This window comes from Epinephelus moara, chromosome 2, assembly GCF_006386435.1.
Source record: "Epinephelus moara isolate mb chromosome 2, YSFRI_EMoa_1.0, whole genome shotgun sequence".
NCBI classification, from domain to species: Eukaryota; Metazoa; Chordata; class Actinopteri; order Perciformes; family Serranidae; genus Epinephelus; species Epinephelus moara.
In genome coordinates, this window is record NC_065507.1 from 16,445,888 (window position 1) to 16,459,317 (window position 13,430).

The window sequence follows — 13,430 nt, forward strand, 5'->3', positions numbered from 1 at the left end:
TAATTTCAGAAGAGCTTTATTTGCTTGTAAATTAAGTTAGGATTGCCAAAAAAAAGGACAGTACACATCAGTGTGGGTAAATAAGTCTGCAGAAGTCTCAAACAATATGCATTAAAAAATAACTGAAAGACTTGTTTAAGCTGATTTTTGCAATGTAAGTAGATGCACATGATCACAAAGTAAAAACCCCATCAGGTTACATTACACAGCGATATCTATCGTAAAGCAAAAGTTTGACATTTTAGAAAATGAGCTTATTTGCTTTTTAAATCCATAGATCTATTCTCACCTCAGTCCTTATGAAGCTACGGCTTAACTTAACTCAAAGACTGTACACACTTTGTACACACTTTGGTTTTTGTAAAGTTAAAATAAATGAGATATTAAGTGTGTAAAAGAAGTATTTCAGTGCTGAAAATATGGTATTTTCATATAACTGGGCTGTCTATGCAGTAGAAAGATACAAACTTTTGAAACTGGTGCTACAAGACCCAAGAAAACAGAGGGAAGGGCCGTGGCATTAGCTTTTGCTCAAGAGCTAGAGAACCTACGGGGCGTCGGTGGCTTAGTGGTAGAGCAGTTGCCCTATGTACAAGGCTGTTGCCACAGCGGCCCGGGTTCGACTTCAGCCTTTGGCCCTTTGCTGCATGTCACTCCCTCTCTCTCTCCCCCCTTCACACTTGTCTGTCCTATCCATTAAAGGTTAAAAATACCCCAAAAATATCTTTTGAAAAAAAAAAACTACAACTACCAGAATGCACTGCGACGTACATGACCAATTAAACACTCCCACTGGTAGGTGGACGTAATGCAAGGATGTAATGCCTGTCCGTTTTGACACAGGAAACAACACGGCGGTTGGCTGGTAGCAAACAATCTCGAATTACAGTTAATCGGTTAGGTAAAGTATATGTTTAAAAAAAAATTAGGCATGAAATAGGCAATGCAGAAACATAATCTTGGTTTATATTTGATCAGCACTGCTTAGTTTGGGTGTTTGATCTCAGTACGTTCAGCCTCTATTGTTATTATACAGATAACAGTATGGTGCCCACTTCCGGCTTACAAACTCTCGTATTATAGCCAAACAGTGCACTAAAGTGTATGTATGTTTCTGAAGACATTTTAGGTGAGAAATGGGCAATACAGTGACAGAATCTCGGTTTATATTTAATGAGCACTGCCTAATTTTATAGTTTGATCAGAGTTTGGTCTGCATTTGAAAGAGAGCGTGAGTGGTGGGTCTCTCTCTATATCTGCAGACTTCTAGAAGCATCTCAGTGTCACTGCAGGGCTGACAGGGTGCGTGAGTTCTCTGAGTTTGTGGTGGCAGGCATACGAAGATGTGCAAGTACAATCTGTAGTTTGAGCAACAGCTCTAGAGCTGGTGAAAATCCGCTAAATGACAAAAACACATCGTCCAGTGGATCTGAACTGAGAGGTTAACAGTTCATTGACACATACTACCCACATTGTTATGAGACAAAGCTGGTTTAAAATTGGCAAAGTATCCCTGTGAGTGGTAAACTTCAGAGATGCTGGTAGGCAGATTTGAAGAGTGCTATCGATTTTCTCATCTGCCTCTCCGCAAGAATACAAGTATAAATGTGAAACTATTGCTTTAAGTTTGCAAACACCAGATAACATTCATCACCAAGTACTAGAGTGGCTGTCCAGAGGTGTGTGGTCAGGAAGAGTGAGGAGATGTTTGTTCTTGCCTGATAACATCATGAGTTGGTAGCATATGCTGCATGGACTGGTACTGGTATGAAGCCCTGTTCCTAGGAATGACTGATCTGATATATATTCCACGCACAATTTACATATAGGTGCATAAAACAATACCACATGACAGCAGCCCACATTCAAGAAAGACAGAAGGCCCAAAGTCCAGACAACACATTCTCACTCTGACCTCCTCACAGGTTGACGTTTGGTCATGGACTTTCCTCGTCTACATACAACGTGCAAGGTACCCTTGGTGTGTTGGTTGATGCCGTTTGAAGTTCTGCCTGTTACATGCATTGTCTTCTTTCAAAATACACTTCTGTTTTCACAGGAAATTTAGTTTTCATACAGTCTCCTTAAAAATAAATGCACTATGTCAGTGCAACACAGCAAATTGATGTTTTTTTCCTTCAACAACTAATGCATGTGGTTATGTTTAGCCAACACACACACAGTTGGGTTTAGAAAAACAGAACAGGTTTTGGCTTTATAATCTTATGGGGCACGTACACCACTCTCCTGCGTGAAAGTTGGTGTTTGTTGGACCCATTCATCACCCATCCCGCCCGCCCTACTGAGACTTTTGCCACTTTAACTTTCACTCTTGTCCTGATACATTTCCCCCAGCTGCTGTTAAACTATAATGGCAAATTTGATTTCACTTATTTCTTAATTTAATTTCAGTCTTTTGAGACTCACAGGCGGCTTGACATTGACTGACCATCAGCTTGGTGTGTTGAGGCCCCCTAAGGGAAGCAAAGCCCGCATGGCTCCTTCATAATTTGAACACTGGATATAGCTACTGCAACACCTCATTTCTTACTTCTGTAAAATGTTGTGGTCATGTTGGGTTAGTTTTGCTTTTGAATTCTTCACATGCAGCTGAAGCACAAAACTTTGAGGATCATTCCTTGTTCACGGTCCACATGTCAGGTTTCACCTCTTTTATCTACAAACTCCCTCTTATAATTGGCTTAATCTTAATAGGAGATAACAAGAGATGGTGGCTGTTATTCACATAATCAGCATGAATGAATTCAATGTTTCTCTGTATCAGGATATTCTCTGTGTTTTGGATAATCTTTAGGAATTCATTGTTCTTTTAAACAATCACATTTGGGGCATGAGGTGAAGAAGCTTAATTATGTTTCCACTTCACTGCGTGTGCAGGGATGTAGCCTGACCTTCCAATCTGGGCAGCCAGATTTGTCTGTAGCCTTTAGCAACGGCCAAGGTACTGCATGTTGATAGAGCTGTGGTCATGCCTCCTGTTTTCTTTATGCTTTAGGTTTTGATCAGATGCAGAGATCAGATAATCTGCTGATGTTTGGCACTATACTGCACTCCCTCTGCAGAAGCACCTTATCTTTCCCCCTCTCCACTCCTCTATCAGTCCTGCTTTCCTCTTTTATACTCTGTCCATTTGGCTTGCTGTTGGTCTTACTATCTCTCTTTCGGAGCTGACGGGGCAGAAAAGTGGAGGGACAGGTCTTTCAGCTTGGCATATCTCTCCCAACACACCTTTTCCCTCTCCTCCTCCTCTGTGCCCTCTAAGCTCCCGTCTAAACTTTCACTCCTCTCCTGCTGCCCTCCTAAAATCTTAGCACAGCCCCATACATGAGCCTACACCTAGCTCCACTCAATTTCCAAGGCATCATCTCACTCTTTGCTTCTCTGTCCAAGTGGTCACCACCCTATTTCCTCCGTGCAGGGGAGGAAAAGACTGCCTGCCAAATGTTTAGGGGTGGGGTAACTTTAGCTCATGCAATTTTTTTTTGCACGAAAGTGTGTGTGTATGTGTGTGAGATGACAAGTGTTTACTGGGGGATTCCCTTGAAAGGGAGATCCTGTAATTGTGTTTATGTGGCGGCCTGGGTGGGCGGGTGGGGAGAACTTCCATGTTGGGTGTCCTGAGAGTGACTCATGAATTCCAATAACCTTTAGTGACACTCCTCCCTGCTGTCACCCCTGTGCTTAATATGGTGACACAAAAACATTTGGAACCCATTTAGATCCTGTATTAAATCAATCAAGATGTTGCAGGATGGATGAAAGCCCTCCACTCACACCACTAGCAAACCTAGAGCTCCTTTTTTTACAGCCTGTTCAAGGTGGACTGTTGCACAGTTATTCCACCTTGCTGTTCTGTACAAAAGGTGTGGACATGGAACGGAGGTGGGAGGGGGGCATTGTTGCTCTGCCACTAAGCCAGCAGTGCAGGTAGTAACTAGAGATTTGATCCTCTGCCCTGAGCCAATTGGGCCTGACCTGACCCGCCGGGTTTGGGCCAAGCTGTAATTTTTCAAAATGCTCCCAGGCTTAAACCTGGTCAAGTTTGCAGCCATTTCTATGTTTTTCTTTTTAAAATGCAGACCTTATAGTCTGTGTGATGCCATGAATAATGAATGGGCTGTGTTGGTGATTGTGCCACTCATGTCTGCTACAGCACTGGAAATACTTTAGTTGATTTAGTGGATTGTAATAAATGGTTTAGAACAGTGGTTCCCAAGTAGTCCAGCCAGGGGGTCGAGTTTTCTCCTTAGTCATTAGTTCGAGGTCCCACAGTTCAATACATTCAGCGTAATACTTGGATTTGGCCGTGTTGTTGAGCTAGTTTGCCGTCTCTGTCAAGTAGCTATCGATTAGTTACTCACTCTACAGTAAAAAAACGACACTTCAAAATAAAAGTTATGTGCTGGAAATTTACTGTACTGTACTGAGTGTTTTCAAACCTGACGTTTGTTAGTCACTTGTGGTCCATTCAGAAAGGACTTCTGGACTATGACCCAGCAGTTGGGAACCACTGGTTTAGAGTACGAATATCTTTATTGTCATTGTACATGTACAAGACATTGAATGCAACTCCTCAGTGCGAGATAGGTAAAAAAAAAAAAAAAAAAAAAAGAGCTTATAAAATCAATAACGAACTATATAGAAGAAAGTAAAAGTAAACAGAAATACTAAAAACATCTTTTTTTGTTTTAACTACTGGAAATTTTGTTTTTTAATTGGGCTTGAATACAAAACTGCTGCCATGGTTTGGGCTCAGGTCGGACTTGGACAGAAACTATGTGGGTACATGTCGAGCCAGGTTTGACTTTTTGGGCCCAATGAGAGATCCAGTAGTAACAGAGCAGATGTTGGTGTTGACGTTGTTTCTAGAACGCCAGCATGCTATCTAAAATGATACACTGAAGCAGCATTATGCCAACATTGTTTATTTCAGTGTAAAAAAGCAAAAGCAGCATAATAGCAGATCTCCTTCATGGCAGTATTGCAGAATCTCTCTTTAAAAAGGGCTCATGTATACCTGCACCACAAAGCAGAGTGTACGAATACATATAGGATGATCTTTTAGCCATTAGGTTTTCTTAAAATTTTACAAATTACCCTAGATTTAGATTAGTTTACATTAAGAACGATTGTGTGACATTATTGATAGCTCCAGAGCAGTTACCAGATGGACCTTGTTGAAGTTGTTTTCTCAAATATACATTTCTTCTTCTAAAGCCACTTTGAAACCTCTACTGCAGCATGTAAATGGACATTTGTCTTTTATGCTTAAGTATGATTTGATGTGTGTCTATGTGAGAAATTTACATTACTGTATATTCTTTGTGTGTGTGTGTGTGTGTGTGTGTGTGTGTGTGCGTGTGTGTGTGTGCGCACGCCTGTGTTATCAGAGACAAGGCCACCTTGAGTTCTCAGACACAGTCAAGGACCATGACATCACACTCACTGATATCACCAACGCCTAGCTCAGGAGTATGAGAACACACATGCTTTTGTTGCGACAGCCGCTCATATGTTACTGTTCTGCATGTACATGTGTGTATTACTGTGTAACTTGTTGTGTCTGCGCCCATTTTTATAGCGTGAAGGTTGATCTTTTAGTGTGTATCCACAGTGGCTGTTAAAATGTCTGGTGGTTTACATAGATTGACTAAAAGCATTATCCTTGCACAGGTAGCTGTGTGTTGTGCGGCTGTGTTGGAGTGCGTGTCTGTGGCACTGTTTGCTGCATTATATTTGCTCATAGAGCCAACAGGGTGAAATAGCTTTTGATTAAAAAGAGCTGAAACAGATGGGGGGGAAGATGGTGAGATAAAGAGAGAAATGAGAAAGGGGGAGATTGAAAGAGGAGGATCTGGAGAGATGGAGTGATACGTAGCGAGGCATCAACTGATAAGGGAGCACTGAGAGAGGACGGCAGCAGATAAGGGAAGAACTATTGGAGGGAATAAGAGGAGGAATCAGACAGATGCCAGGAGCCTTTTATAACATATAATGTGACTGTGTCCCTGAATAGAAGTTATATACCCTGTTTAGCACAGTGGCCACGATGACTGCATGACACGAACACTGCAGAGTCTGGTGGTCTGTGCTCAAACACTTAACCACGCCACTGACTGTAAGCATGGTCATTCAGTACCAGCAACATCTCCGTTACTTCATATCTTTAAGTTCAACTTTGAGTGGTGCATGCATGTCTACATGTGAGTGTGTACTTTCACACACGAGCGAAGCGTGTGCAAGTAATATTGTTGCATAACTTTAGTTAATCTCAGAGTCAACGGGGTTAAAAAAAGATAACAGTGCACTTAAATCTCCAGAGTTTTTCACACATTCTCTTGCACTCACAAAGTTGTGCAACACCCTCTCTCAATACACTAGGGAGTATTCGTAGTAGCCCAGGTGCACCATGGATTAAAGAATAAAAGGAAAAATGGTGGTATTCATTCATGGGTAAAAAGGAGTTTGAATAGAACACTTCAGCTGTTCAAGTAGAACTGACAACAGCATTTTCTTTATGGGATTTTGACTTCACAAAAAATTGCACGGTAGACGAGGGATGTCATGAGAACCGATATTTTGGTACGAAGTTGATGCCAACATTCTGAAAATGTGTCAGTGCTTGTTTTTCTCCAGTATCATAGGTAGTGGGGAAGCAGTTCTTTCATACCTGATGGGGCAGTATATACGTCTACAAGTGTTCTAGTCAGCCTTTAAGTGCCAAAGGAAGAAGAACGCACACCAGCACGCAAGAACAACACCTGAGAGATGGCCGACAACTGCAGCGGCAGTGACAGCTCCGCCTTGACTTTATGGAAAGGAGCCAGCCATTTTTAAAAAATTCTTTGCAGTAGGAGCACCACATATTTACATAATGCCTCCAACGCCAGCAGCATGACAAGGCGCTGAGTGTCTATTCTGCGCTGCATGTTTGGCATTTTTTTCTTGTCGCCGAGAATTTTTTCACTCTGTTGTCATGTACACACAGGCGCAAAATACACACACATGCACAAGCAGGACCTATACATGCATGAAATGAGCAGTTGGGGGCACGGTGCCTTGCTCAAGGGCACCTCTGCAGTGCTCAGGAGGCAAGCTGGCACCCCTCCAGCTACCAGTCCACACTCCATGTTTGGTCCAGATTGGGACTTGAATAGGTGACCCTCCCTTTCCCAACCCAAGACCCTGTGGATTTAGCTACTGCCGTCCCGCCCTAATCAGGGATTAGCGACAAAAATAATAATGTAAGTTAATTTAAATGGTTTTAATGAGTAAGTTTATGTTTAAGTGGATGGGATTTATTGTTTTGTTTTTCAGATCAGATTCAGATCAGATTTCTATATTGTCACTGTACAAACATACAGCAAAATTCAGGTGCACACAAGGATCGGGCTCATATATAAAATAAGTAAATAGTAATAATATAGTAAGAAAAATAAATAAATATATGTCTTCATTTGCATTCTACACAATTGTATATACACTTCATGCACTCATTGCCAATGTTTGCAATTAAAATAGGATAAAGAAAGTGCTCATATATATATATATATATATATATATATATATATATATATATATATATATATTATTGCACATAAAAAAGCAGTGTATTTGTTTTTTGTTATTTTTCTAACCCTGGTGAATTGGCTATTGAGGTGTGGAATTTCACAGGTATTGCTATTGACTACTGAATTTCTGGTTTTGAGACATGGTAGATGATAGATTATACAAGCATTTCTACTTCACTAAAGGAAATTAATTTATAAATCCATTCAATGAAAAACCCTGAAAGTTTTAAGTATTACGTGACGTCAAAAATTGCAAAGACATGAATCACCCAAGCATACTGTTGTCGCTGATTTTAATAATATGTGACTTTCTATCTGAATATCTGAGGATATGATTTCTCTGAATATGCATCAAAAATTCTTGTGGATCTGACTCCAATCTAGTGAAGGTCTTCTTAATCTCCTCCAACGCCAGTGGAGGGCGGTCACAAAATGCCAGCCAGTGCCAAACTTTTTCTACGATCAGGATGCGTCAGAGCATCGTTAAGAGAATCACTTTTAAAGTAAAAACTAAGAGCAGTTGACACTTTATATGGAAGATAAATGACAGTGTGTGTGTGTGAGCCACGTGAACAAAGTTAAGTCTGTGATCATTTGTGCTGTCGTGAATGAAATGATAGTGCTTGTGTCAGTGTTGTTTCTGACTGTGCCTTCACAGACATGTACATGTTTTTGTGCCCACAATCACTGCTTACACACACACACACACACACACACACACACACACACACACAAAGAAAGTGTAATAGGTTTCATCCTATCTGGGTCATCTGGTCTCTTCAGCAGAGATTTTAAGTTGTTCAAGCCAGAAAGGCCAAATAATGTTTACCTCATTCTGTGTGTTTACATGTGTGTTTTCCCCTTCTACAAGTACACTCTGCCCCCACCAACCCATCACCCCCCCCACCCTCTTCAATGCATACACAGACACACTTCAATGGCAGGCGAAAGAACGAGCAATTCGCTGAACAAACACATGAGAAAAAAAAAGAACCTTGGGGGGAATTCCTTGAAGTGAGCTAAGACATTCTGTCAGAGCACTCACACACACACACATGCATACACACACACACACACATTCAAATACACAAAGGTACACACGCGGGCACATTTACGATGGCAAATGGAAGAGTGAAAGCAGCGGAGCCCCTATCAGCTTGAGGTTCACTCCTGCACATGGAAACACAGCTAATCAGCAGCAGTCAATCAAACAGGGAAACTAAGCTCTCATATTCCGCATAAGCCGACTGTAAATGTATTTACACACACACACACACACACACACACACACATAAAGATAACTTCTGGGCACAGTGTATTTTTGTAAGACTGCATGCAGGGGATTAAAGAGCTGTTAAAAGACTGTGCAGCATCCAACAAGCATTCTGTCTCAGTAGCTGCCATCACAGCGACTCTTAGTCTTTGTGCAACAAAAGATCATCAAGAAATCAAAGAATTCACTTTGATTAATCTGAGTTTGAATTAACAGAATTTAAAGACGGCTTGACGACTTTGTCAGGAGGATCCTCAGCGAGCGTCTGAGTGACAGTGTTCAAAAAACATTTGCCGACTCATCTTTCAAACTCCTGTGATCGAGTGATTAAACGCTCATCGTTTTACCGGCTGCTGCTAGAGTTGTGATTGAAAAGCTGACCCTCTGAAACTGCACCTGAAGTCTCCCACCTGAAGTTACTGCTAAGATGAAGCATGTTTCCCAGCCAGTGTCTGAGGGTAGAAACCTGAGATCATCTCCTCTCTGTTGCTGAGTGCACTAAACCAATCACTTCCTGACAATATCAGGGAGACAACAGGGAGATTCCTAATTTTGGATTAGTTTGACAGATGGCAAGTGTAGGCAGCTCAGGGATGTGTGCAGCAGTGAGAGAGGTTTTGCTTTTGATTTAAATTTTACCAAATTATAAAAGTATGTGCGATGAGCGTTTATCAAAGGCCTAGTGCAGGTTTGGAACACAAGTTTTTGAGGATGAGGCAAAGTGTATAATTTTAATCTGAGTCTGATATGTAGAAAATTAGCAGGGAGTTAATTTTTTGCATTGTAAATGTTTACTGCATGATAATTGCTGCCAAAGTGAAGCGTTTAACTGAACAAGCTTAAACAAAACAAGAGTGAATATGACTGAACAAGAATTTAGTGAACATTTCTGCAGCCTGAGACTGACTCTTCCTTTGTTGCATAAAATAATAACAACTTCAGAGGAGATTTGCTGCAGAACTGAGAGGCAGATCTGATAAATCTTGTTGGAACAAGTAATAAAAACTCCCATTTCTAAAGTATGGTAAAAGCATGTTGGAGCTTTATCACTGCCGTCCTCTGATCTCTCCTCCTTAATACTTTTTCTTCAGGGAGAGAACAGACTTTTATCCCGCCGCTATTGTGAACCTTGACCAAAATAGAGTGAGTGCAGCTGTCATCTCTGAACAGTATCAACTTTTATTTTGTAACAAGCCGTTTCTTTGTCATCACTCGCTGCTTTTGCTCTCCTGTCTGTCTGTGCTGTCTCACGGTTCTGCTGCGGCACAGCTGTCACTCTGTGTGGCAGTTTCTATGATATCATTCATACGTATATGCACACTTGTGACTGGAAAAGACCTGGCAACTGCTTTCTGACATGGTGCAATCCATCAGTCAAACATCTGTGGATACTGACTTATCAGAGTGTGTTTCGTCTCTGTGCTCGGTGTGTGCATGGCAGGCTTCGTTCAGATTCATCATGAACAGTTAGATGCAGTAAAAACAATACTTGAACTTTAGAAAGTTTCAGTGGTATTTGAGGGGTAGGTGTGGACGTGTAGACAGACTTGAAGTCATGACCTAACCCTCTGTGTTATTCTTTTGTTAATAACACACACAGGAGTGAGAGGTGAGACAGGCCTCAGGGGCAGTCGTCCAGGTTAGAACCTAATACAGTGGTATTTTTATGTTTCCCTGCCAAAAGCAACCCTGCAGCTGTGTGCATGCCTGTGTGTGTGAGTGTGTGTGTAATCAAGGGTACTGTAGCACCGTGACTTTAGCCTCAGGGCCGAGTAAAAAGTAAGCATGGCGCACCTGCAGAAAGTTAGATAGGCGAGGAGCTCGGGGAATCTGAAGATTTCAGCTTCAGTGAAGGAGCAGACGCACTGAAGCAGTGATAGGAGTCCCACTCTTGACTGGCTACTGACACATACATGCTCCTTATTCAGTTTTCTGAAAATGTGGAGTAGCTTGTCATCCAACAGACCTTTTTGTTTTTGCTTCATTTGCACCCACTTCACATTATTTAACTTTCCCCCCTCTGTCATCAGTGTCTCCACTCAGTTGCTGCCTCCACTCTCACCCCACAATGTGAACAGGTCATTCACTACAATAAGTCAAGTGCTTCACTTAGCAAACAATTGATGTCTATTTTAAGTAATGCTGTCGGCCACCTAATGCTGCTCCTGACCAAGAATTTTCCTAGTCAACCAATAGTCATCATTTAGTGCCATTAGTCGACTAGTCGCCCACATGTTTACAATATAAATTTAATTATTAAATTATATATTTTGGGCGGGGCAACACAATGGTTTGAGTTGAAGGTGTGAGAAAGAATAGTATCAGTAACATTGTTAACACTGTGCTACATTACAGAGAAATACAAAACCGTACTAATGAACCTTCATTAATATAGGCCTATATTTTATCTACAAGTGCACGTCACACACTGAGCGAGCCACCTGTTAATGACGCTGTGGGCAAAGCAGTAGTGATTGTGCTAAGTGGCTAATGGGCATGTAGCTACTTCCATGTTTCAGATGATACGTCATGTTTGTAGTCGACCAATGAAGATGAGTTTACATATCACCTTGGGTTCGTCCTTCACCTTCTCAAAATGATCCCACACTTTGGATTTCCTGCCCGACATGTTATTAACTAGCCTGTGGAATAACCGCAGGTACCAGCCCTGGAAATTAGGGGCCGTACACATGCTGCGTCTTTAACCACCTAGTAAACGTGAGGTCAGGTGCTGGGTGCCCGTTGCATCTGAGGTTGCTAAGCAACCTTAACAAGCTGATTTTCTTCCAGGTGCTTTTTATAAGTGTGTAGGCCTATCATCCATGGGACAGATGTAAAGCTCTGGGTAGCCCTGCACTAACATGATCAACTTTTCTGTATTTATCAGACTGAATATTGACAGAAGAAGGGAAAGATATCTAATGTGACTCCTGTCTGACTGCTGAGGGTGGCCACTTCCTGTGTCTGTCCTTTCAAATTAAATTCCCACATGGTCCAGTCATATAGGTTTTAATTTATTTTGACAAGGCGCAGCTCCTAATAGTTCCACATTCTCAGGTTTTTTTTTCCCTCTGTGACAAAGCGACCAATGAAATCTTGCCGACTAATGACATTTCTGGTCGACTGAAGTTTGGTCCACTATTAGGGGGGCAGTCCTAAGGCAAGACAAGACAATCAGTCATTGCAAGAAAAGTATTTCCTGTTTGTTGTTTAAATTTCTCAATCATTGATCCTTTTACATCTGTGTTACAGTTGATTAAAAAAACATAATACGGATTTTAAAGTAAAAGATGCATCTGAAAAAGCCACTGCCTAAACTTAATAAAAGCTCGGCCTAAGGTTTCAAGAAGTCACGTTACACACATAAGCTACAATAAAATTCCACTTAAGATAAAAATATGATCATAATTATACTTTCCTGCAAGAGGGCAACTATAATAAAAATGATGATGATAGTAATACCAATAATAACTTTATTTATATAGCAAATTTAATGCAAAGATGCAGGCCAACGTGTTTAACAAAACAAAATCAGATGAAAATGAATAATAACAATAAATAGATGAGAAAATAGCAATAATAGCTGTAGCAATAACACAGTTTCAGCAGGAAACGCAGAGGCCAAACACACACACCAAAGTGCAATAATAAAGACTCACCGTCTCTCCTGATGTTGCCCCTCATCACTTTGGCAGTAGAGACCTGAGCCCTCGCGACCCCTGTTATAGTCCCCAACAATAAAACCATCCACATCTGGAAAACCACCGGTCCACTCATGCTGATAACAAATGCGTAAACACTTAAAAACTCTGTCCGCGTCACCTTCCAGAGGCTCAAACAAACTATCACTCACTTTAAATACCGACTGAGAAAGTCCAAACTAACTTTCCATTCAGCAACTTCACTCTTTCATAATCTCCCTCCTCTTCCCGCAAATGAGAGCCACTTGTTGACTCCTCTGCCTGACGCCTGGCGCACACGATGTCCCGTCCTGTGCCGGAGTGCCCCAAAATCCCAGTGCTTGTCCTCTGCTGGAAGTTACGCGCCACACAGACACCGAGAGCAAAACTCCGAAACAATTAAGTGCAGGTGGAGGGTGATATAGTTGCGTTCACGGTCACACAGGAGCTCACAGGCGCCGAGCTTCTTATCGCTGCGGAGAGGATAAATTCTGTTCAGTCACTGAGACATATCCCGCATAGTTTACTGTTTTCTATCAGGCGCGTCTGAGCTATGAGAGCCGGCACGTCAAACTTTGCCAAGTGAGTGGTGCGCGCTCACGATGTGTGTGTGAGTGTGAGTGTGTGTGTCAGTGTAATGTGAGTGTGTAACTGAGCGAGATGCTGTGGAGAGAAACAGCACACTTGCACTTTATTAGAGAAAAATTAAAAAAAAAAAAAAGACATCAGTCCATCCTATGTTATTACTATGTTATTTTAATTTTGACACACTTTCGTCACAGTGGAGGAAATGCGCCAAAGAGGGAACATTTTTGAAGGAAACCCTCAGAGGGGAGCACAGAGGGTCACCACAACTCACTTCAAGAGAAGGGAAGTCTCTGGAGT

General features: G+C 41.6%; 1 protein-coding gene across 2 annotated transcripts in view; it reads right to left on the bottom strand.

Annotated features, from left to right (window-relative positions):
• The window catches only part of pdgfd (platelet derived growth factor d), an 82,321-nt gene extending 69,208 nt beyond the window's left edge, over window positions 1–13,113 (bottom strand). For both annotated transcript variants that reach the window (XM_050074777.1, XM_050074769.1), the window contains exon 1: window positions 12,525–13,113. In XM_050074777.1, coding sequence (XP_049930734.1) covers window positions 12,525–12,642 — 118 coding nt within the window. In that variant the 5' untranslated portion in view covers window positions 12,643–13,113. The remainder of the gene's footprint in view (window positions 1–12,524) is intronic.
• Window positions 13,114–13,430: the final 317 nt, after the last annotated feature.